This window comes from Centruroides vittatus, unplaced genomic scaffold, assembly GCF_030686945.1.
Source record: "Centruroides vittatus isolate TY-2023 unplaced genomic scaffold, ASM3068694v2 contig_900, whole genome shotgun sequence".
NCBI lineage: Eukaryota > Metazoa > Arthropoda > Arachnida > Scorpiones > Buthidae > Centruroides > Centruroides vittatus.
In genome coordinates this window covers 2315816-2338843 of record NW_027122591.1, presented here as the reverse complement: position 1 = coordinate 2338843, position 23028 = coordinate 2315816, and the positions used below count along the sequence as shown (strand labels likewise).

Sequence of the window (23028 nt, the reverse complement as noted above, 5' to 3'; positions counted from 1 at the left end):
TATTTTTATTATTTTCAACAGTTTAATTTTTATTCAGTGTAAAAGAATTTTTTTGGGTTTTGAAGATGCTGTCTATAACGGATATTGTTCTTAATCATACTGCAAATGAATCTCCTTGGCTTAAAGAGCATCCAGAGTGTGCTTATAACTGTCTTAATTCGCCACATTTACGACCAGCATACCTATTAGACAGATGCTTGTGGCATTTAACTGTAGAAATAGAAGAGGGAAAATGGGTTAACAAAGGTATTCCTAAAAGTATTACTGAAGAATGCCATCTAGATGTAAGTATATTTAGATATCATTAGTGCAATATTAATTGCAGTATTAACAAAAAAGTTATTTTAATAAAATTTATTTTTTCTAAAGGCAATTCGGAATGCTATGCATGGATATTATCTACCACAAGTGAAAATTCCAGAGTTGTTCTTAGTTGATGTTGATTCATTAACTAAAGAATTCATTAAAAAGGTAAAAGGTAATATCAAAATAGTTTACATAGAAATCTTAGTTAAAAAATTACTTTATAATTTCATTGTTAAATTATGTATAGTTTAATACATGTCTTCTGATTTTGAAAAATATTTCAAAAGTTTCTTTAATGCTTGAAGAACTTCAGAAATTAAATAAAAATAAAGTGAAAACTAATATTAATATATTTTCTTATTCCATGTTTAAAAATGAAAATTAAAAAGAATGATGTTTGACAATAAATTTAGAGTCTTGGAACTTAAAAGGAAATTGCATGTTAGAGTATGAAAGTTTTTAATATTGTTTAAAGTAATCTTTTCTAGATTAACCAATATTTAAATACCAATACCAATACCAATAAAAAACTTCTTGTTTATAGAACTGCTTGAATGAGGATGCTTTTTTAAAATTCATTAAATTGATTATTCTTTGTATGTTCTAATTGTTTTCTTTTGGAGATCGAGAAATGAGAAGTGTGACTTAGTTCTTTACTCTTTGCTGTAAATTATTTCTTTAGGAAAAGAACATTGACATGGTAAGTTTTGGTGTGGATTAATGTTCTTTTCTTAAAGAAATAATTTACAGCATAAGAACTACAGTACCATTTCAAAGTATGACCATCTGTAGTTTTTTAGTTTTTCTATTAACCCGTGATCACATGCAGTTTTTTAACATGTGAACATGAGTAACACTGATTTTTCCGTATATGATTACACTGCATATAATTGCCATTCCTTGAATTTGATGATTCTGAAAAATCCTATGATATGTCTTCTGCATATGCTAAATTTTAATGTCATACATTGTTTAGTTTACACAACAGTGCCCTTGATCAGGCTTCCTTCAAACTTTGCAGTAGTGTGGACTAATGCCAAACAGGTTCAGCCTGAAATAAATGATGGTAGGACTGAGGTGCTTCTCAGAACCTGAAATTGAGTTTTCTGTATTTTTTTGAGCACAAAATATAGCTATGAAAACATTTAAATTGTTCAAAGTTAGATTAAGAAGTACTCTGGACTGTTTTGCAATCTAATCTTCTCTTACAGACATAAGTTCAAGGTCATAACAAGTTGCAGATACATATTTTAGTATTTTATTTCACTGTTATGTTATGCATAACTGACAAACATCCATGATGCCATGACTACCTCTCACAGTGTATTATTCCTCAGTATAATTAAGGGTGTTGATTAATGATATGCATTATGTAATTTTGAGAGTGGGTATATGTATCACTGCATATACTGCCTTGGTAATGCTCCAAAACAGCAGCTATGGAGCATAACCAAGGATGGGGAAGGTAATTGAAGAGTATGAAAATAACATTATGCAATTTATAGATGATCCCTTAAACGTTCTTTAAACTTACATCATTATATTAATTTTAAAATATCAATTAGAACTGTGGATCTAAACATAATTAATTAATGAAAATATTGGAAAAGAATGCTAACTTAAGCCTGAAAAAATCTGGAAATTGTCTGGAAAACCCTAGAATTCTTAGAGAAATTTTTTTCCAACAAGATTGATTAGACACTTTAGTATAGTAGGAACCAAATCAAAAATCAGTATCTTATTTGGTGAATTTTTTAACCATATGTTGTTATGTATGTTAGAATTGTTTAGTCTTATCACTGTTGAGGAATGACATAATAGCATAGTACTTTTCTGCTGACATTTCCTATATACGTGTTAAAATTTTATAAATTTCTGAACTTCAAATAGATAGCTTCACTCATTAATCATTATTAGTTTTCATAATTAATTACAATGTTTGCTGGATAAAGAGGATTTGTAAAAAATAAAATGTCAGGGTGAATTTTAAAACAATATCTTCAAACCATATTAAAATATGAATTGAAAAATTATATTTGTGATAAATTAGGTTTATGTATTAAAAGTGTTAAATGCTCTTACATAAATAACAGAGTTAATTATGGTTTAAAATCTCAAAGGAAAAATATTAATTTTTCCAAACAATACCTGAAATGCTTGGTAACATATTGTTGCTGTTCACAGCATCACCCTTTTTGTAAATCTACAAACTAACAATAGCAGAATCAAAACATTCCAGACTATGGGTTTTTTCAAACCATATACTGTATTACCAGACTAAAATGTTTCAATCTCTATATTTATAAATTACATATTTTACTGAACTTTTATACTAAGCTTATTGTTTGTTCTTTTATATTATCAAATTGTTATCATTTTAAATTGACATTATTATACAAACCAAGTTTGGGAGAACAACAAATGATGTGGTATTTCACTTATAGAGTAGAGCAATCAGATTGGTTGATTGTCATGAACATATAATTTTGTGTGTTTTTTAATGGGCTTAGTCTTGAAACTTAACAAAATTTGAGACTAAATTGTTTATTTTAAGCATATATATTCAAAAGAATTTTTGTTTTATTGGAGAAAGCACTCCCATATAACACTTTCTAAAAATCTAAACTGTTAAAAAATTAATATTATTATTAAGCAATATGTAATTATGCATATTGTTTAATAATAACTCTCTTAATAAAGCACATTAGTGTATATTAATAATTTCAGAGTAATCAATTGCATTTTACATTTAATTAACTATATATTCATAAATTCATTTTAAAAAAGTAGAAAGCAGGTTTAGAATATAATAATTAATTAAAATGAAAGTAACTAGTCTAAAATAGATGTCACTAATTATTCATTTATCTTATTACAGAGTATTGTGAAATTAGACTTTTATTAAATAAATATGTATGAAATTCTTTTACAGAAAGTAAAATGTCATTGAATACTGAACCATCGAAGCAGTTAACAATTATTCAAGATCCCGAATATCATAGATTTGCTAGTCAAGTGGATATGGAAATTGCACTTAATCGTTTTAATATTTCAAGGTTAGGATTATTATATATATATATATAATATTATAATTTAAAACAAAAAAGAGACTTTATAAGATTTTGATTGTTAAACAGAAATACAGAAAATGAAGAAAGAAAGAATAAAAATTTGTGCTGATGAATTCAGAAAAGCATTAGAAGATTTAAATAACGAAAAGAGACATCTAATACAAATTCATCTATCATCTGGTGTTGAGAATGTTTTGTCAGGTGTGAGATATCAAAGGCTTGATCCAAATGGTCCAAAATTGACAAAAGTTACTAAAGCTAATCCTTTAGTTCCAAAGTAAGTATTATATATATATATTAAAAAATTTTATTTTAATTTTAGTTTAATAAATGATTTTTTTTTTTAATTTCAGATATTTTACTCACTTTTTCTCTGATTTAACTCTTGATAAAGAAGAGGAACTTATGTATAGTAAGGATTCCTGTTATTTAATGGCTCATAATGGTTGGGTTATGGGTGATGATCCCCTTAGAAATTTTGCAGAGAAAGAAAGTAATGTATATTTACGGAGAGAATTAATTGCTTGGGGCGATAGTTGTAAATTGAGGTATGGAGAAAAGCCAGAAGATTGTCCATATCTATGGAAACATATGACAGAATATGTAACACAAACTGCCAAAATGTTTCATGGAATAAGATTAGATAACTGCCATAGTACACCATTACATGTTGCTGAGGTAATTCAAAAGGTTTATTTATATACTGAAATGTTTGTTACATTAATGTTGATGATCTAAACTAATTGAAACTGAAAATGGATTTAGATTGTCAAACAAAGCATATTTTAGTATTTTATTTCACTGTTCTACCTCAGACACTGTTTACAAGTTTTACATGTATTACCCCCGTATTCACCAACACGAGTTAGAGTTAAAAGTTAACCAATGAGTGTTCACGTACTAAAAGTAAAGTAAACGGTGATTGGTTAACTCAAGATTTAACCCTAACTTTAACTCTAACTCGTGTTGGTGAATGCGGGGGTTATTAGAGTGTTAGAACAAAAATAGAACTACAGTAGAATGGACAGACAGTAAATAAAGAATAGTACTGAATATTTGTTCTAACATTCATTTTTATATTTTCTGATTCAAATCAAACAAAAATAAAATATTTATTATTCTATTCAATATTTGTAGCTATTCCATGTATGTTAAAGATCTTTTCAGATAATAGTTATTTGAATTACCTTATGTGCAATAAAAAAAACTTTCAAATTATAATATTTTGTTATATTCTGAATTATTTTGGTTCAAATAAATAATTTATCTACTTTTTGATTTTTATATATTTTTGAAATAAAACAGATCTTAAAAAATTCTTTTAAAACTACGGAATATCATTGTTTTGTGCGTAATTAAAGATAAATGGAATTTTGTTAACACTAGATGGATATTTTAATTTATTTTATTGTCATTTAGTTTATTATTTTTTCCAGATTCTGATTAAAGTTGAAACAATGAAACTTAAAGAACCAAAAATTAAATATTTTTTACATTTGTTTAGTTTTCTCACGTTAGATAAGACCAAAGAAATCAAAAGAAAAATACCAAAACTAAAGAAAAAAAATATACATAACTAGATTTGTAAAATAGTAAAAAAAATAAATCATATATATTTTGTCATACTGAATTTGAATATCAGAATGCAAAATATTCAGAAATATATTTACTCTGATTAGCAGATAAATGTCAGAAAAATATTAAAACTATGAATCATCAGACGTTTGTTTTACAAACTACTTTTTTCTAATTTCTTTTTTGAAATAACAAAATAAAATGTATGAGGTTTATCTTTTTTATTTTTAAATTATTATTGTATATTTGTTTTCTTTAGTAAAGGTAATCCGTATGGACCGTGAAAAATGAAATTTTATAAATAACTATTAAAAAAATGTACAAATTAAATCTTACTTGTTAGACGATAAATTGAATCATTTGTAACATAACACATGGAATAGATACCATAAACACTTATTGTATTTGCCTTAGATGAAGTATATTTACATTTATAATCTATGTAAAAGGTAAATGAAATGAAAAAGAAATTGTTTCACTCAAAGTTTTTGTTTTGGTTGATGAGTTTATCTTATTCAATTATTTAATCATTTAAATAAAAAATAATTGATTTTAATGAGCACTATGTCAACTATTTGACATATTGCTCATTCAGAATTTTAAGTTACCTGTAGATGTTGTTAAAAGAATTTTTAATAATAAACCTTAAATATAGTTTTTTTTATTCTCTTTTGATGATTGAAGCAGCTAATTTAACTAGGCAGCAATATATGATTTTTACATTAAATATTCATAATTCCAACAATTAAAAAAACAAAAAAGCTACATTTGATGATGATTATTCTTTTTACATATTTAATGTATTTGTGTTTTGTTATTGTGCTCTATGTAATGTGTACATTTTCACTTAATAATTACCATTTCAGTATTGTAAGTAATATTTGATAAATTTTTTAAAATGTTGATTCAGTATTTGATGGATATTGCAAGACGTGTTCGACCAAATTTATATGTTATTGCTGAATTATTTACCTCCAGTGAGTCCATCGACAATATCTTTGTTAATCGACTAGGTATATCTTCTTTAATTAGAGGTACGTGGCAGTTTTTTTTATTAAGTTTTAAAATTTATTGTTTATAATATATTAATATATTTAATAAAGATAATTATGTAATGATAATATTACTTTACCTGATTTCAGAGGCAATGAGTGCATTTGATTCACATGAACTTGGACGTTTAGTTTATCGCTATGGTGGTCAACCAGTAGGAGCTTTTATTCAACCTCCAGTTCGTCCCTTATGCCCTAGTATTGCTCATGCTATTTTCTTAGACTTAACTCATGACAATCCTTGTCCTATTCAAGTATGTGGTAAAAACTGGTAAAAACTATTATTGAAATTATTCAAAAATTAAAAAGATGTTTTCTTCTTTTTAGAAACGATCCATCTATGATCAGTTTTCAAGTACAGCATTGGTATCAATGGCATGTTGTGCTACTGGGAGTAATCGTGGTTATGATGAATTAGTACCATATCATGTAATTTTCCATACTTTTATAGAAATGAACACTTTTAAATAACTATAAAATATTTGAATCACATAAAGAACTTAAACTTTAAACTTAAGGCCGAAACTTTTATAAATTATAAATATTTTTCCTTTGTTTAAGACCAGTATTAATGATTTTTTAAAGTTTAAGTTAAAGTTTACATAATCAAGTTATAAAAATTGTTCACATTATTAGTTACAAATATTTATTTAATGATTTTTAAAGCTTTCATTTCTGTAATTTATTTTTAAATTCTGTCTAGAATTTTTCTGTTTAATTTTTTGTATAGTATGAACAACTATCTAATCAGAATTTTAAAAAATATATTATTATTTTAATTTTGATGTTTAAATCAGATTCATGTAGTTAATGAGAAAAGACCATATGCTATTTGGAATGATTCTTCTCAGCCAATAGAAGGAAGTGTTGGATTGAAATCTGCCATCATTGCTGGGAAGAGGGCTCTCAACACATTACATAAAGAATTGGGAGCTTGTGGTTTTTCTCAAGTAAATCATTAACTGTCCTTAAATAGTTTGGCTATTTGTTTTTTTTTTAAAATAATAATAATAATAATAATAATTTAATTCTTTAGGTTTATGTAGATCAAGTTGATGAAAATATAGTTTCTGTAACTCGGCATTGCCCGGCAACTCATCAGTCTGTAATATTGATTGCAAGAACATCTTTTAGTCAGCCACACAATCCAAAAGAAACAGGCTATATTCCTCCGTTATGTGTTCCTGGTAAATGCGCACTTTAAAATATTTACTACTATTGAAATATTTGTAATTATAAAATTACAAGACAAAACATTATCATGTTTTTCAGGTGTTGTAGAAGAAATAATCTTTGAAGCACGATTAATAGAGAAATCAAATAAACGACAATTTGAACAAGATCCAAAATTTATAAATGGTTTAGTAGACTATCAGCTTGATATTAGAGAACATATCCAGCTTTATGAAAGTGAAATGGTTGAATTAAGTGACAGTGGAGAAAAAATGGTCAAGGAAGTTGATTTTACTAGTTTTCCTCCAGGATCTGTTGTTGCTTTCAGGTATAAAATATATTTTATAATTATATAATGCATAGAATATATTTATCATTAAATAAAATTTATGTATTATATAACCTACTTCTATAAGCCCTTGTTAGTTAAATACTTAATTTTAGTGTAGAAGCAAAACACTTCTTAGAACTTTTTAAAACAGCATTTAAATATTACATTAAAAAAAAAATTATACAAAGTGTACAATAAAAAATGAATTATATGAACTCTTGTCATATAATTTTAAAATTTTGCTTTCCTTAGATTGCATTTTGATAGCGGAATTGATTTTTATCATTTACAATAATTGAATCATTAAATGAATTATCTCTCAAAAATTGATCAACTAATATTTTAAGATTTTAGTTACTAGCAATTTTGCAGTGAGAGTTATTTTTGATGAATTTTCTCATGTAGCAAATTGCTACACCAGTGCAACAAGTTATAAAGTTTTGTTCTATCTTTTGTAGTGTAAAGTATTTTGCTAACAAGGGAAACCTAGCAGTTTTTAATCACCAATTTTGACGAAATTTTGTGGATGTATAGTATTTATTTGTACTTAAATTCTACCAATATGCTCTACTCATATATATAATATAATTAAAATATTATATATTATAATAATATTTAAATATTGAATGTAAAATTTATAATAATAAATTTTACATTCAATAAGTAAATTTAAAAATGATAAAATTAAATTATTAAAAAAAAAAATACCTTGTATATGGACATCAAACCTAAAAACAAAATCTCCACCTGTAATGCCTTAAATGAAAAATCAAATCCTGATTAGTTATCACCCTACTTTTATAATATAAATAATTAAACTTGAATGATTATATCATTCAAACAGAACAAGAAACAAACTAATTACAAATGTCAAATTTGGGAAAGAAATGTAGTTTATGTCTAGGTCAGTGTTTTGGACTAAGCCATATGATTGCCAAATTATATCAGGCTATATCATTACTACTATTATTAATCGAATGCTAAGTAATTTGGCACTAGAGGCAGGCATTAAACATTATCTCTTGCTAAATTTAATAATTAAAATTACTTAACATTTAATTAATAATAGTAGTAGTAATACGGCCCAATATAATCTAGCAATTGTTTGGCTTTAATATATAACTATCAGGTTTGGATGTTTATATTTGTAGACCAATCCATTAATTGTTTATCTTTTTAAATAAAAATATTCTAAATTTAAACTAGATTGAGTTTTTGATCAAAATAAATTGTAAAGAAAATCTCTGATTTTATTATCTCAACTTTTTTTTGTTTATAGTTGTTATTACTATATTTGATTTCTAAGATATCAAATTTACTTTTAAGTAATTTGTTTTCTTATTTAACAGTAGTATATGTAGTATGATACAGTAGTATTAACAGTAGTATGATTCACTTTGGACTATATGGGTTTTAATATGTATGATACACTTTGGATTATATTTTCTATTTAAAAAGAATGTATATTAACTTTTAGTTTTAACAAGAGTTAATTTTTCACATTTAATAAGATAATTTATTTATAAACTTTAATCATTAATATTGTTTATATTTTGTAAGGAAAAAAACAAATCATATATTAGGCTATATCAATTTAGTTACTTTTGTATACATCTTATGTGCATATTTAAGAATATACAATAAATACATTTTATATATGGTTTTTAGTTTGGTGTATCAGTTTTGTTCTTAAGTCTTCTTATTTTATCTACCATATTATCAAGTTTTACAAATGTATGCAAGGATATGAAGTAGCAAACATTGGAAATTTTCAGTTAATTATTTCCAGTTTAATTTTTGATATATTAAAATAAAACACCAAGAAAGATTTTGAAAATTATCTATGAATTTTTTGTCTAGTATTTGATAGCAGAAAACTAAGTCCCAATGCAGATGACCTGTTAATTGATGTAAAGTTTCAATATTTAATCGTTGGTATTTTAAAACTTCTCATATCTAATTTATGTATAATAAATTAGATATGAGAATTAATGCTTTTAACACTTTATAAATTATCTGAAAGAATTTGAAATTGAGCTTTCTTATTCCAGTTAAGATATCTTGAAAAGTCATTTGTGAATGTTTCTTCTAATATTTGATATTCACAAATTGCATCCCATTTTACATATCTAATATGTTTTTCAATGAGTTAAGTAGGAAATATATGATTTTTCCATATAAATTCCTAATCTAATTTATCTGCAAATTCAGAAATGAAGTTATTAATTCGGTCAGTTTTTTGACTCTAGAAAATAAACAACACATGCTCATTGATTGGGAAAAATGTTTAAGTTTTCCAGTAGACAAAAACATTATCCAACATTTTAGAAATCAAGTTAACTGGGATAGTATACTCAGTTAATATACTTAAAACTTTTTCCCAATCAACAAGTATGTGTTGTTTATTTTCTATAAAGAAAAATAAAAATTATATATTAGGATATAACTTTTCTATTTTTTTATATTTATACAATTTACATGACTAAGGATAGATTTTTTATATATATAGTTACAAAATTATGATTACATGGTTTCAAAAAGAATTAGTCAATAGAGGTTACAACAATAATATGCAATAAAATTTCATTTGCATTATTTCATTTAGGTATACATAGAAAAGATTTTTCAATAAAAGCCAGATGTAAGATTTTATCAAATGTTATTTGTGCAATTGCAGTTCCAGCTTTTATAACATTGTCTTTTCCAAAATTATATATAAATACTTCAATATTTCCTCTGTAGTCACTGTCGATTATTCCAGTGTTTATTAAAGTATTATTTTTTAAAGATAACGAGGATTTTTAAGCTATTCTATCGTAGCAATTATTTGGCATTTTGATTGATAAATCTGTGAGTATTAATTATATATTGAAAGGAAAATTATTTACCCCGTCAATACAAGCATCGAAAGACTTGTATAGACAAGGAGAAACAGTATAAATTCTATTGTTGGGGTAAGTAATAACAAAACCATACATCTCCATGGCTGCAGTTAAATAAAACAAACATTCTTATGGTTAAAAGTGTATCATATGTATTAAAATCCATGTAATCCAAAGTGTATCATACGTATACAATTTTTAACAGATCTAAAATTTTAAATTCAAATTAATTTTTTATTTAAAGTATTAAAACTTGTTTAATTTTTTTTTTGATTTTTAGAGTATCTTTAAATGCAGTGGCTCGAGCAGCTATACTGAAAATAAGAACGTCAGTTGCTCAATTTGGATACCGGATGAGGTCGTACAGTGGTACTCATATTAGACCTCAAGGAGATGATTTTGAATCTGTAGTATCCAGATTATCTCTCGCTGATTTAAATAGAGTATTATTTAGATGTGATCCTGAAGAAAGAGATGATGGGAAAGGTGGAGGAACATACCATATTCCTAATTATGGGAATCTTATTTATTGTGGTTTGCAAGGTTTGTATATAAACTAAACATGTATTAATCTATATATATATATATTTTATTATAAAAATTAACTAACTATAAATAAGTGTTAATTGTTTAAAAATGCTGAAAATTTAATTTATTCCAACTAATACTGAAATATTTATATCCTTTTGTACTTACTAAGAATATATGTAAAGGATATTGAGTTATTTATATGAGTTATTAAATTTTTAACAAAATTTTTAAAGTAAAATCTTTCATTTTCCTATCTTTTCAGAATTAATCATTGTATTTTAAGCTATATCTACTTAACTCACTGGTTAATTTGAATCAATAAGGATTGACAAGCAATGCACAAAAATTTTATACTTTTTAAGTTGACTTATTAAAAATGTTAATATTGTAATATATTCCTTATGAACACATGGTCTTCCTTAGTTACATGTTTTATTAAAATAATTTTATTTGATTATAAAGAATTTAGATACTGATTTAAATTTTCTAAGTTGTTTAATCTGTCATATATTAAACACAATATTTTATTTAGATTTTGTGGTATGATACAAAAATATAACAATATATTGAGTTTCTGTCATTGATATATATGTATGCATTGATTCTATTAAGTAATGTTCTTATTTTAGTAAGCTTTTTGCACATAAACATTGTAAAAATCAATTATCTTAACATTTACTTAAATGATGATTTTAATTTCTTCTTAGTGGTGCTACTAGAATAATTGCATGCTACTTAGTTTAAAAATTTTATGTAGAAATGAAAAATATAAAGTGATTATTGTTTATAACAAATAAATTGCACTATAAACCTATTGTCTGATCTCGGCAATATGTACCTACATGAAGAGGCTCCTCCAGAATTCTGCTATGGGCTCCTCCAGAGTTCTGCTTCAGATGTTTCATTGGTATCATCGTTTCATTGATAGAACACAATCACAAGAAAATAAAAATTTGAGTGTCCATTAAAAATTGAATCAATTTAAAAAAGTGGAATGCCAATGTGTTCCGCTTTTTTGAATTGATTTGATTTTTAACAGACTGAGACTTTTAACAATGAGCACTTGCTTTAACAGTATGAAAAATAGAATAAAATGTCATGCATCAGTATGGGCATAATAGGGAAGAACTATTTTGATGTTTTTAGTCTCGATACAGTAGCTTGCCCTGAAATGTACCAAGAAATTCTATGCAAATGTTTAAACTTTTTGTCGAGATGTGATCAAATTCCAAGAACAAGAGAAAGCAATATTTTGACTTGCACAAGAGGTCCTACAACAACTAACAAACTACAACTCGGGTTCATACAGGGCCAGCTAAGCTGCAGATAGAACAATTCCACCTTGTGATTGATACACATGCTGTTTATGTTCTCTTTAAAAATTTCTAAAGCTTCTAAATATCTAAGCTGGTTAGTGCAGTACATTGTTGTTAGGATGCTAGTTTGTTGTAAGTTTGTCTCTGTATCTGGGTCAGCTGCATATATTGACACAGCTATAGAGAGCTTTGATTGCCGTAAGTTAGCGGTGTGTTCTTACAGCCACATTTTTACCAATCTTTTTGTGGAGCCAATATGCATGAGGTCCTTATGAAATCTGTATTTCAAAGGCACACAGTACATGACCAGAAGCTTATGGGTGGTTGATGGGTGCTTTGTATTGCTAAGGAGAATGAAAATAGTAAGATATCTCTTATAAGTAATACTTGTGTCCCTTTTTTTGGCTATTGTATTAAATACTGATCTCAGGTAGGAGTGAAAGGTCACCATACAATGCTCCCCTCTAATCTGGAGATCATTATGTAACCTGTTTAGCCTTTCTAGTGGTTTGGGAAGTCAAGAGCAACTTTAGCAGCTATCCTATGCACCAATGATGCATTATATCCATGGGTTACAGCTAGAGTTTCTACCTGTGCCAACTCAACATCATGTAACCGTGGGGAGGAAGAGTGAGTATATGCATATCTAATGGGGCACTATAAGCCACAATTTTATATGGGTAGGGATCACATGACCTAGCCAATATTTAGCATGGAATGAAAGTCGGTTTACAATAGATCAAGGTCACAAAACCCACCCCTTGTGCATGGATGTTGATATCCAAGAAATGTATTTTATCTTTGCTTACTTGGTCCAGCTCCAGTAGCAACCCAAAGTAGTTGCAATTGATAGAATCAAGAAATGCCCTTAAATCAGAGACTTCCTTCCATAAAATGAGGATATCATCCACATATCTCCTGTATAACAGAATGTTGGAGTGGAATGCTGGGAGGACCTTTTCTTCTAACTGGCAAATCACTATCTCACACAGGTCTTCCAAAATTGGGCTACCCATTATGACCCTGTGTTCCTGGAAATGTCATTTATGGACAGCCCTGTATTGCCCAAATTTCTATTACTATTACCTATGAAAATGACATATCAGATATTAAAAACTTTTTAAAAAAAAATGATTTATAATAATTCTGAAGATAATTGTTTTCAATATGAGAAAATGTGATTTTTAAGTGTTTGAATTAATATGCATTGTAATTGCAATTTTTAAAAAATTACTGAGTATTCTAAAATTAAGAAAAGTAATTTCTCAATAATTTTATCATATAAATAGAATGTAAATGGTTAATTACTAGTATTTTAATTTTTTGATTTAAGGTTCAATAAATATCCTACATTTTAAATAATAATAATAATTTAGGTATTATGAGTGAATTATCTACTATACATCTTCATAATGATCTTGGACATCCTTTCTGTGATAACTTAAGACAAGGTGATTGGTTACCATCTTATGTGGCTAATCGATTAATGCAACATCCTTCAACGAAAGAAGTAATGGAAATTTTTACATATTTTTTTTATATTTTTTACCAAGAAATCAATTATTATGTACTAACGTTTATAATGTTGTTTTCAGCTTGGAAAATGGTTTGAAAAAGTGTTTCATTTTCTTAGCCAAATACCCCGTTATTTAATTCCATCATACTTTGATACAATAGTAACTGGAGCATATAATGTCCTCCTTTCTGTCATCTGGAGAAATATGTCTGAGTACGTTAATTTAAATTTTCAATTCTTAGATTTTACAGTACAATAAAATTAATTTATTAAAAGTACACATACTTACTCTTAATTAAATCTTTGCAGGTTTATAGCTGAAGGATCAACTTTTGTAAAAGCTTTAGCATTAGCTTCAGTAATTTTGGGGGGTTGTGTTAAAAGTTCACCTTTACCACAATTATCTCCTTCTCTCTCACCACCACAACCACCATCAACTATTGATGAAGAGACAGGGCTCAAACAACAAAGTTGTGTTACGCTTGCTGCAGGTATCTATATATTAAATGTGAAAAACAAAAAACACAAAAAAAAATTATTTAATAAATTTCTTTAATTAATTCCTTATTATTTAAGGATTTTATTAAATTCTTAAATAAGAGGGAATTAATTTAGAAACTTTAAATAAAAATTGTTAACTCATTTCTCACTTAACATAATTTTTAAATGTAAAATTCACATGATAGTAGTAAATTAGTATTTAATTTAACATTCAGACTTTAATTACTTAGTGTTTAATGTATTTTTATAATTTTAATTCAGTATATTATTTAATGATTAATTTTAGTTTAAATACATTAAAGGACTACCTCATTTTTCAACTGGTTATGCAAGAAACTGGGGGCGTGATACTTTCATTGCACTTAGGGGTCTCTTTATAATTCCTGGAAGATTTCAAGAAGCAAGGTTATAAATCTTAATTTTTGCAATAAAAATAGATTCAGTTAATTATAGTTTTTTATATTAAAATTTTTAAAATCGTTTTTTTTAGATATATTATTTTAGCTTATGCTGGATGTCTTCGTCATGGTCTCATTCCAAATTTGCTTGATAGAGGAGTAAATGCAAGATTTAATTGTAGAGATGCTGTTTGGTGGTGGCTACAATGTATTCAGGAATATTGTAATATAGTACCAGATGGCTATAACATAATCAAAGACAAAGTTTGGAGATTATTTCCAACAGATGATGCTGTACCAAAGGAAGCAGGTTATGAAGTAATTATATTAAATTTTTTTTATAACAAAGAATTTCAAATATAAATAAACTTAACTTATTTATAACTTAAACTTAAACTTAACTTTATAAACATAACTTATTTATTTGCTTGTTGTAAAGGTAAAATTTTATCATTTTGATATAATTAAGTAGAAAATTTTAAATAGTTTACAGTTAGATGGATTTATTAAATTGAATAAAAACTTTTTAGTATAAAATTAAATTATATGTATTCATATACATTATTACAGGAACAGGAGTTACATATTATCATGCAAGAAGCTCTCCAAAGACATTTTGAGGGAGTAATATTTCGTGAACGAAATGCAGGTTATCAATTAGATATGCAAATGAAACACGAAGGTATGCTTTATTAAACTGTACATTTTTTTAATAAATATCTTAGCTTCTCATTAAAATCAAATCTTATGTAAAATTGCCGAGAATCTTTTATATGTTTGTTTCAAATTAGTTTGTTCGTATATGAGTTTTTGTGCAGTATAAATAAATATTTTATCATCATTTTTTATTTATTAAAGCTTTAATCTCTTTATACAAATTGGTGATTCAAAAATAAATTTGCTATTGAATAAATGAAAAATATTGATAACTGACATTCAAACTTAAAAATAATGAACTTATATAGCGACATAAAGTATAAAATATGTACTGGAACATGTGTTACTTGATTTTCATCATTTTCCTCACCTTGTTAGCATTTTCTCCATTCACATTGTGGGTTTGGCTAAGCCCACAGTAAGATGACAAGGCTTACATAAGTGGTACAGACCATTCATGAAAAACTCATGATTTGTTTGCGCAGATTCATTCTGGTGTTTTCCAAAATGGTAGGCAAACATCTTGATTACTTTGCCCATATGCCTGACTATTAGATCATTATAGTCATAAATTCATAATTATTGCATCATAAATAAATTCCCTTTTACTTTGAAAATTTTTTCTCATGATGGAACAGATTTTAGTTAAATAATTAAAAATAGCTATTGTCACATCTTTTGATAAATTAGTTGAATTTCTATTACTTGTTTAAGAATATTCAAATTCTTAAAATGTTTTTATTAAGGCTTGTTAGTTTGATATCAAATTTATTTAATTTTAAAATGCAGGTATGTCTTGTACAACATTGTACTTCTACAACACAGTTTCACTCTAATGCAGTTTTGGAAATTCTCTTTACAAAACTCTGCAATATTTAAGTGTAAACTTTATTTGATGGTTTTTTTTTATTCACGTAAGCACACATGTTGTTTCACATTTGCCCGGGGATTTTAGAATATTGAAATTTTCAAATTATTTTGTGCTTTTCATCAGGTATACTTTAATGAAAACTGATAGTGCAATTTTTTTCTTTCTTGTCCTAACTTTCCTATCAATCAGGTGGTGTTATTGTTGCTTTCAAACTTTAACCCTTAAGACTGTCACTGTATTTTCTTTTTATAGATTAATCTTTGTATTTAGTAAAGTTTATTTAAACATTTTTAGGTAAGTGTTATTAAACTTTTTTTAACCATAGGTGTTATTTACCCACAAATGATTACTTAATTCGTAAAAATGACGAACTGAATACGTCGGTATCTCGGTACTCTAACACATATTCTGGAAAAAAGTTGCTTGGTACTGGACTGAACAAATGTGACTCACTAAAACAAATTTTCAATTAATAACATATTTTTTATTTCGTCATCCATAGTAATAAAGAATATGAAAATGTTGCTGATACTTTTGATCAAGATCAACAAAACAGCTGAGACGACAATACTCTGTAAAAAGAAAACACCCTCATTTAACTAAAATTAATATTAATACATAATAGAGTAGCTTTAATAGTGATTGTTAATTAATTATTGATTGGAAATAAATTATCGATTGCTTTAATAAACATATTTCTCTTAGTATCAAAAAAGAATAGTATACTTTTGCTAACTTTTGGAATGTAACCCCATGTTTTGCATTAGTCCTTTGTTTCGTAAAGCACGGATTTGCATAACTACTGTGTTATACAAAGGAAACCTTTATTTGATGAAGTTATTAATAGAGTATTTGAACAATCAGTTATATTTTTATTTTTTCTTCTTCAGTAAATGTTTATTTTAAAATACATTTTAGGATTTGACAATAATATTGGTGTAAATCTTGAAACTGGTTTTGTTTACGGAGGAAACGAACACAACTGTGGTACATGGATGGATAAAATGGGCAGCTCTGAAAAAGCTGGAAATAAAGGAAAACCTGCTACTCCAAGGTAAATTCTCAACTTTTTCTTACATTTTTCATTTAATTATTAGTAAATAATAAAATTAATATTAGTTATAAATATACAATGCTTTAAATTTCATATACTTAAACGTTTGTAATATATCATGACTCAGAAAATTCAAGCATAGCATTGCAGCTCTTCTAGACCCTTAATTATGATTTCTTTTTATATATTTAGTGTGTTTTAGTTACATATATATAATACTTTGCAAGTTTTCTGACTATTATATAGTGTGATATACACATGGCTTATAAGCATAACTCACAATCTTGAAAAGGCAGCAGAAAGCAAATGATATGTTTGTAAAGTTGGAGTAAAATGAATGTTTACCTAGTCAGCCATAAAGCATCAGCAATGTAACAGCAACATTTACTAGAGAATGATAAGTATAATATATTTCTTTCTGGACTATACATACAAACAAATGAGTCCGACTCCTTCTGACGGACTCATTTGTATGTATAGTCCAGAAAGAAATATATATTTATTCTTAATGTGAATTTGTCCTGGCAATTTTTTAATGTGATAAGTATAATATTTTAATTAACTACAGTAGAACCAAATTATTTGAGGTGATGTGGACCAATTATACCTTGAATAACTGAAAACTTGGATAATACATTGTACAGCCATTTTGGATTAAAAATTACAAATAAAAAGTGATTTATATTACCAATATAAATCACTTTTAAGCCTCTTTTTATACTTTAGTGAATTTAATCATATATATTATATAAGAACAATAATTTTTATATCATTGATTATGTAGATAATATACATGCATATTTTTATTCTTAAAATTAATGTATCATTGTAATTACATTTTAATCAAAATGATTTATCTCACATTTAAGTTAAATGATAAAGGTGTGGGTACCGGGAGGTATGATGGCGTCGTACCTCCTTTTTTCTCGGTTTACAGGTCAGTAAAGCCTGCCCACTGTCAAGGATGGCAGTCCAGTCTGGAATTAATTGCTTGTCAGGTCGAGTGGAGGAGGAGGGTGGGGTCGTAGATAAGACAGAGGCGATATTCGAACAATTGACACCAGTTAAACAACAAACAGAATTTATTACTAGACAATAGAAAATGGTTACAAAGGCTAACATCAATAGGCCTTACATACTAATATGGGGGTTACTAACCCAAGAGAGAGCTTACAGAATATTGGTCATCATACTCGTCAAGGGATCGTCGGTGGATCGGATGGAGTGACGGACTGCGTTGAGATTCGACTTGTCGGCGGCGGAGTGACGTCGGAGGGACTCGTAGGCTTTCGAGTTCAGTTTGAGGCAGGAACCACGAACGACCCCTCTGTCCTTGCACTCCCTCCTTTTATTTCACCTTGTCACGTTACTTCTTTCGCCAATTAGCGAATTTTGTCTGTAGTTCCCCCTGACTCAGTTTCGAGGGGCGAGGAAATATAGTCATATTCCGGAGAACTTTCGACTTTTGGTTCTGAATTTGGTTTCTGATGTCGAAATTTGTACAAAAAACAAGAAAATGAATAAAATAAGAACATTTAAAATCTTTTGTTTTTTTTCGATCGATTCGGATCCCCACAAAGGTAACAGAAACAAATAACTTTGTAATACATGTTATTATTTTGAACTTTACTTTTCTTATATTGTAATTCAGAAATGAGTGTATTCACTTAAACACCCCTCAGATAATGCAGAACCATAGTTAATTGCAGTTCTGCCATTTATATAATATAAAATACTGTTCCAATAGGGAATATTGTGTATTTCTAATAGGCAATATGTGGCTCCTGTCATGACAAGGTTTGGCCAACCCTTTGTGTATAAGGTTTCTTCAAGCAAATAGTTAAGAAGAAGCTTTAAATATAGAATGATTTTGTGGGTGTTTCTGACTAAGTCCAAAAGAGAAAGCTGAAAAAAATATAGAATGAAAACTGTTGCTCTATGATTATTTAGTGCATTCTATTTAAATGTTTTGAATTTATATACATAATCATGAAAGATAAAAATCACAAAATTTATTATCTATTTAAATATAACTTTTTTAATGACATTAAAAATGAAGAAATTTTTTTTCTGTATTAATAATAATACAATTAACATTTTAACGTGGTTTCAAGATTAACAAATTTTTAAAATTAACATTAAATAAAATTTCAAATTACATATTTTTAGAAATGGCTCGGCGGTTGAGTTAATTGGTCTGTGTAAGTCAGCAATCTCGTGGTTACATGAAATGCATAAGAAAGGTCTTTATCCTTATAATAAAGTTTCAAAGAATGAAAATGGTATTTATATTTCGTATATTACTCTTTTTATATTGTTATGTATAATTTGTGATAAATATTTATAATATAAACATGTTTTTTTTTGTTGTTTTTAGGAAAAATAATTGAAATGACATTTCAACAATGGGGAGATTTAATACAAAAAAATTTTGAAAAATACTTTTGGATTCAAACCGAACCTAGTCCTGATGAAGCAAATCCCGAACTGATAAACCGAAGAGGAATATACAAAGATTCGCATTTTGCAGATCCTTACTGGAGTGATTATCAATTGAGACCAAATTTCTGTATTACTATGGTGGTGGTAAGGGATTTAAAATCTCTGATTTTCATTGTTTTAAATGTATAAAAATGAATAGAAAGATACATTTTTTTTTTAAACAGGCACCAGAATTATTTACACCTAAAAATGCATGGTGTGCATTAGAAAAAGCACAAAAATTTATACTTGGACCACTTGGAATGAAAACATTAGATCCTTGGTAAACTAAAACAATTGCTTTTGAAAGATTACATAAGATTACTATTCAGTTTACTGACGATGCAATTAATTTTTCTTTTATGCACCAGCGATTGGAGTTATTGTGGTTATTATAACAATAGCGATGATTCATTTGATCCTAAAGTTGCAAGAGGATTTAATTATCATCAAGGACCTGTATGTATATATAATAAATACAAAAAATAGTTTTATGACTGCGATTATAATTAATTAACTTTAAATTTTTATTTTAGGAATGGTTGTGGCCTATAGGATACTTTCTTAGAGCCAAACTACATTTTGCGAAAAAGATTGGAGGTGAAGAAGAACTGGAACGCACAGTTGCCTCTACAAAAGAATTACTCTCTAAGCATTATCAAGAAGTAATTACGTCGAAGTGGAAAGGCCTACCCGAACTAACCAATGCAAACGGGGCGTTCTGTCCCGACAGTTGCCCCATTCAAGCATGGAGTCACGCATCACTTCTCGAAGTTCTCTACGAACTAGATAAACTAGGCAGTTTGGCAACGAACGACGATTAAATTTCTTTTATAATAAATGTATTTTCATCTTCTGTATTGTCTTCATATGAACAAATGTGGGATTCTTGTTAGATTTGATGTGAAATTATATACAAGGAATTATTTAAAAAAAAAAAAATCAAGAATAATTTGTAATTAAAAATTTTAAATATATAGAATGATGCTAGTCAGAATTCAACAATCAAATGATGCAATTTTAATCAGCTTGTAAGAATCTAACAAAATCGGAAATATATACTATAAGGACTGTTATCGCCGTAATATCCGACATACAAATTTTATCTTTGTTTTTAGGATTGTTATTTTATTTATTATTGTGCCAAATACAACAGATATCTTTTAATTAGTCATTCCACAGTTTTACTTCAAATTGTGCAATCATACAGAAGTAGTCATTTGTTACAAGTTTATTGTTACCATCAATGTTATGAATTTTAAGTTGCATGATGTTTAAATGTTAAAAAAAATAATGTATGATGCAATAAACTGATGACTGTTTATAAGATTTATAGATAAAAAAAATCCTGTTTAATAGTATTCTCTTGAATGCTGTTGATATTTGTTTCGATTAAAATTATTTTGATACAATATTGTCTAATTTTTATTTAATTTAGAAAATATTTCCTTTACATCAAAATTCATTTTTGGAAAGATTAGAATTTAAAATAAATTTATATAAAACAGCAATTATAATCTGTTGTTAAATGGTATCTATTTTAGCATTTTTAAAGCACGAATTTCTTCGATTTTTGAATTTTAACAGTGAAAATATTCCGATACAGATGGCTGCTTTATTAACTGTAATTAAATTAATTTGATCTATTTTTAACAATGCAAGTCATATTGTTTTTACATCATGCTTCAATGCGTATAAAATATTCATATACAGCATATAAATTGTCTATAGTTTTTCACAAATGATTTGGAGAATCAATAACTTTATATTCTTACCTTCTGGTGTTTAAAAACAAAAGTATTTTATCTGGGTGGTTGGAATATGTATTGTAAGGAGTAAAGATGAATAGCAATAGGAAAAACAAAGCTTTTGAATTGAATTCCAAAATTACACGGGAGCCCGATATAAGTTTTAATTCATTCCCAAGTGAAAACAGGTGGTTATTTGGAAATCAGAATTCGAAGAAACTCGTAAGTGTAATCGACGAAGAGAGGATTCGACTGTTAAGAATAGGCAAAGAAGGTTCCGGATTGTCCAGCTTTACGTGAACAAATTATGTTGTCGATTTTACAAGATTTTTCCTTGAAGTTTAAAATGCCAGTCATTTTTGCGGGACGACAACGTGTGCATTTACGTGCATTTGATATTTTATTTGTTATTAAACGAAATAAATTTATTTTGATCTTTAATTTATTAATACAATTCTAAAGAAAATTAGAAGTCACACCACCTCTTACATGAGAGGTCGTCTTATATTCGAGTAAATACGGTATATAATGATTGCTTCTTGTTCTATGTTCTTTGGGAGAAAGTTGGTCATGTCCATAAGAGTACGGGTTTTCTAAAAAAGTCGAAATATGTAAGTCAAACAAGTACGATGATTCAAAATAATATGTTCATATTTGATAATTCAATAAAATTAATTAGAATTATTCATTCATTCTTGAAATGTAATGGATATCCAGCATTACACAGGTGTAACGCTGTGATATCCATCAAATTTTACCACAATGCTACGTCATTACAACGTCCCGATTTCTGGTTTTGAAATTTATTCTGATTTCTGGTGGTCCACCAGTGATCAAGCGGTCTACGTCCCCTGAACACTGGGAGTTCAATCGTGGGTTCGCGCCTCGCTCGGATGGGCTGACCACATAGAGTTTTCCGGGTTTTCTCCACGTCAGTAACGCCTAAATAGGGGCCAGTTTCCCTTTAAAGACCTCCCGGAAGGCATCCCCGTAGGCAGACCGCCCAAGTGTTGCATTGCTATAACTTAACTAAACAAATAAACAAACCGATTTTTGGTTTAATTGGGTTTCGGCAACACAAAGCACAAACAGTTTAAATGAATTAATAGTGAACTGCCGCGCTATCTAGATCTAGATTAAAGACGGTGAACTACATTAAAGAATGGTTAAAAAAAAGTAATTGATTGGTTAATTTTTGTTTAAGGCACTGCTAGAGTTTGATATTAATGTTAATAAAACGTATGATTAAAAGAAGTTTCATATTATATGTGTTAAGTTATAGTCGATTCCTATTTTAATGAACAATAATTTGAAATAATTCAATTTTGTGTCAGGCTGGCCTCCATAACAAAACCCTGGCTACGCCACTGCCCACATGTCTCCTTCCATCTTCATCTGACAGATACAGCTCAGGCTGATTCGTGTCTACTCTTTCGCTGCGCGGACTATAGTCATGTCCGTCGTAAGTCGGAGACTGACCGTATATGATCAATTAAGTCATTTCAAGGAACCAATCATCAAAGTTCATTGTTGCTTACTGCTAAAAAGGTGTTTTATATTTGTTA

General features: G+C 27.6%; 2 protein-coding genes across 2 annotated transcripts in view; one reads left to right on the top strand and one right to left on the bottom strand.

The window, feature by feature from the left end:
* Window positions 1-20539, top strand: part of LOC136984033 (glycogen debranching enzyme) — a 36311-nt gene extending 15772 nt beyond the window's left edge. The window contains exons 5-28 of the mRNA XM_067280947.1: window positions 66-284; window positions 370-478; window positions 3239-3371; window positions 3442-3654; window positions 3731-4055; window positions 5863-5986; window positions 6095-6258; window positions 6332-6433; window positions 6802-6954; window positions 7041-7191; window positions 7277-7505; window positions 10671-10933; window positions 13614-13747; window positions 13833-13966; window positions 14063-14244; window positions 14557-14659; window positions 14745-14970; window positions 15223-15334; window positions 17099-17234; window positions 19404-19516; window positions 19612-19820; window positions 19901-19998; window positions 20087-20174; window positions 20252-20539. Of these exons, the coding sequence (XP_067137048.1) occupies window positions 66-284; window positions 370-478; window positions 3239-3371; window positions 3442-3654; window positions 3731-4055; window positions 5863-5986; window positions 6095-6258; window positions 6332-6433; window positions 6802-6954; window positions 7041-7191; window positions 7277-7505; window positions 10671-10933; window positions 13614-13747; window positions 13833-13966; window positions 14063-14244; window positions 14557-14659; window positions 14745-14970; window positions 15223-15334; window positions 17099-17234; window positions 19404-19516; window positions 19612-19820; window positions 19901-19998; window positions 20087-20174; window positions 20252-20539 (4008 nt within the window). The remainder of the gene's footprint in view (window positions 1-65; window positions 285-369; window positions 479-3238; window positions 3372-3441; window positions 3655-3730; window positions 4056-5862; window positions 5987-6094; window positions 6259-6331; window positions 6434-6801; window positions 6955-7040; window positions 7192-7276; window positions 7506-10670; window positions 10934-13613; window positions 13748-13832; window positions 13967-14062; window positions 14245-14556; window positions 14660-14744; window positions 14971-15222; window positions 15335-17098; window positions 17235-19403; window positions 19517-19611; window positions 19821-19900; window positions 19999-20086; window positions 20175-20251) is intronic.
* The window catches only part of LOC136984026 (coiled-coil domain-containing protein 130 homolog), a 274187-nt gene that overhangs the window by 49550 nt on the left and 201609 nt on the right, over window positions 1-23028 (bottom strand). The window lies entirely within an intron of this gene.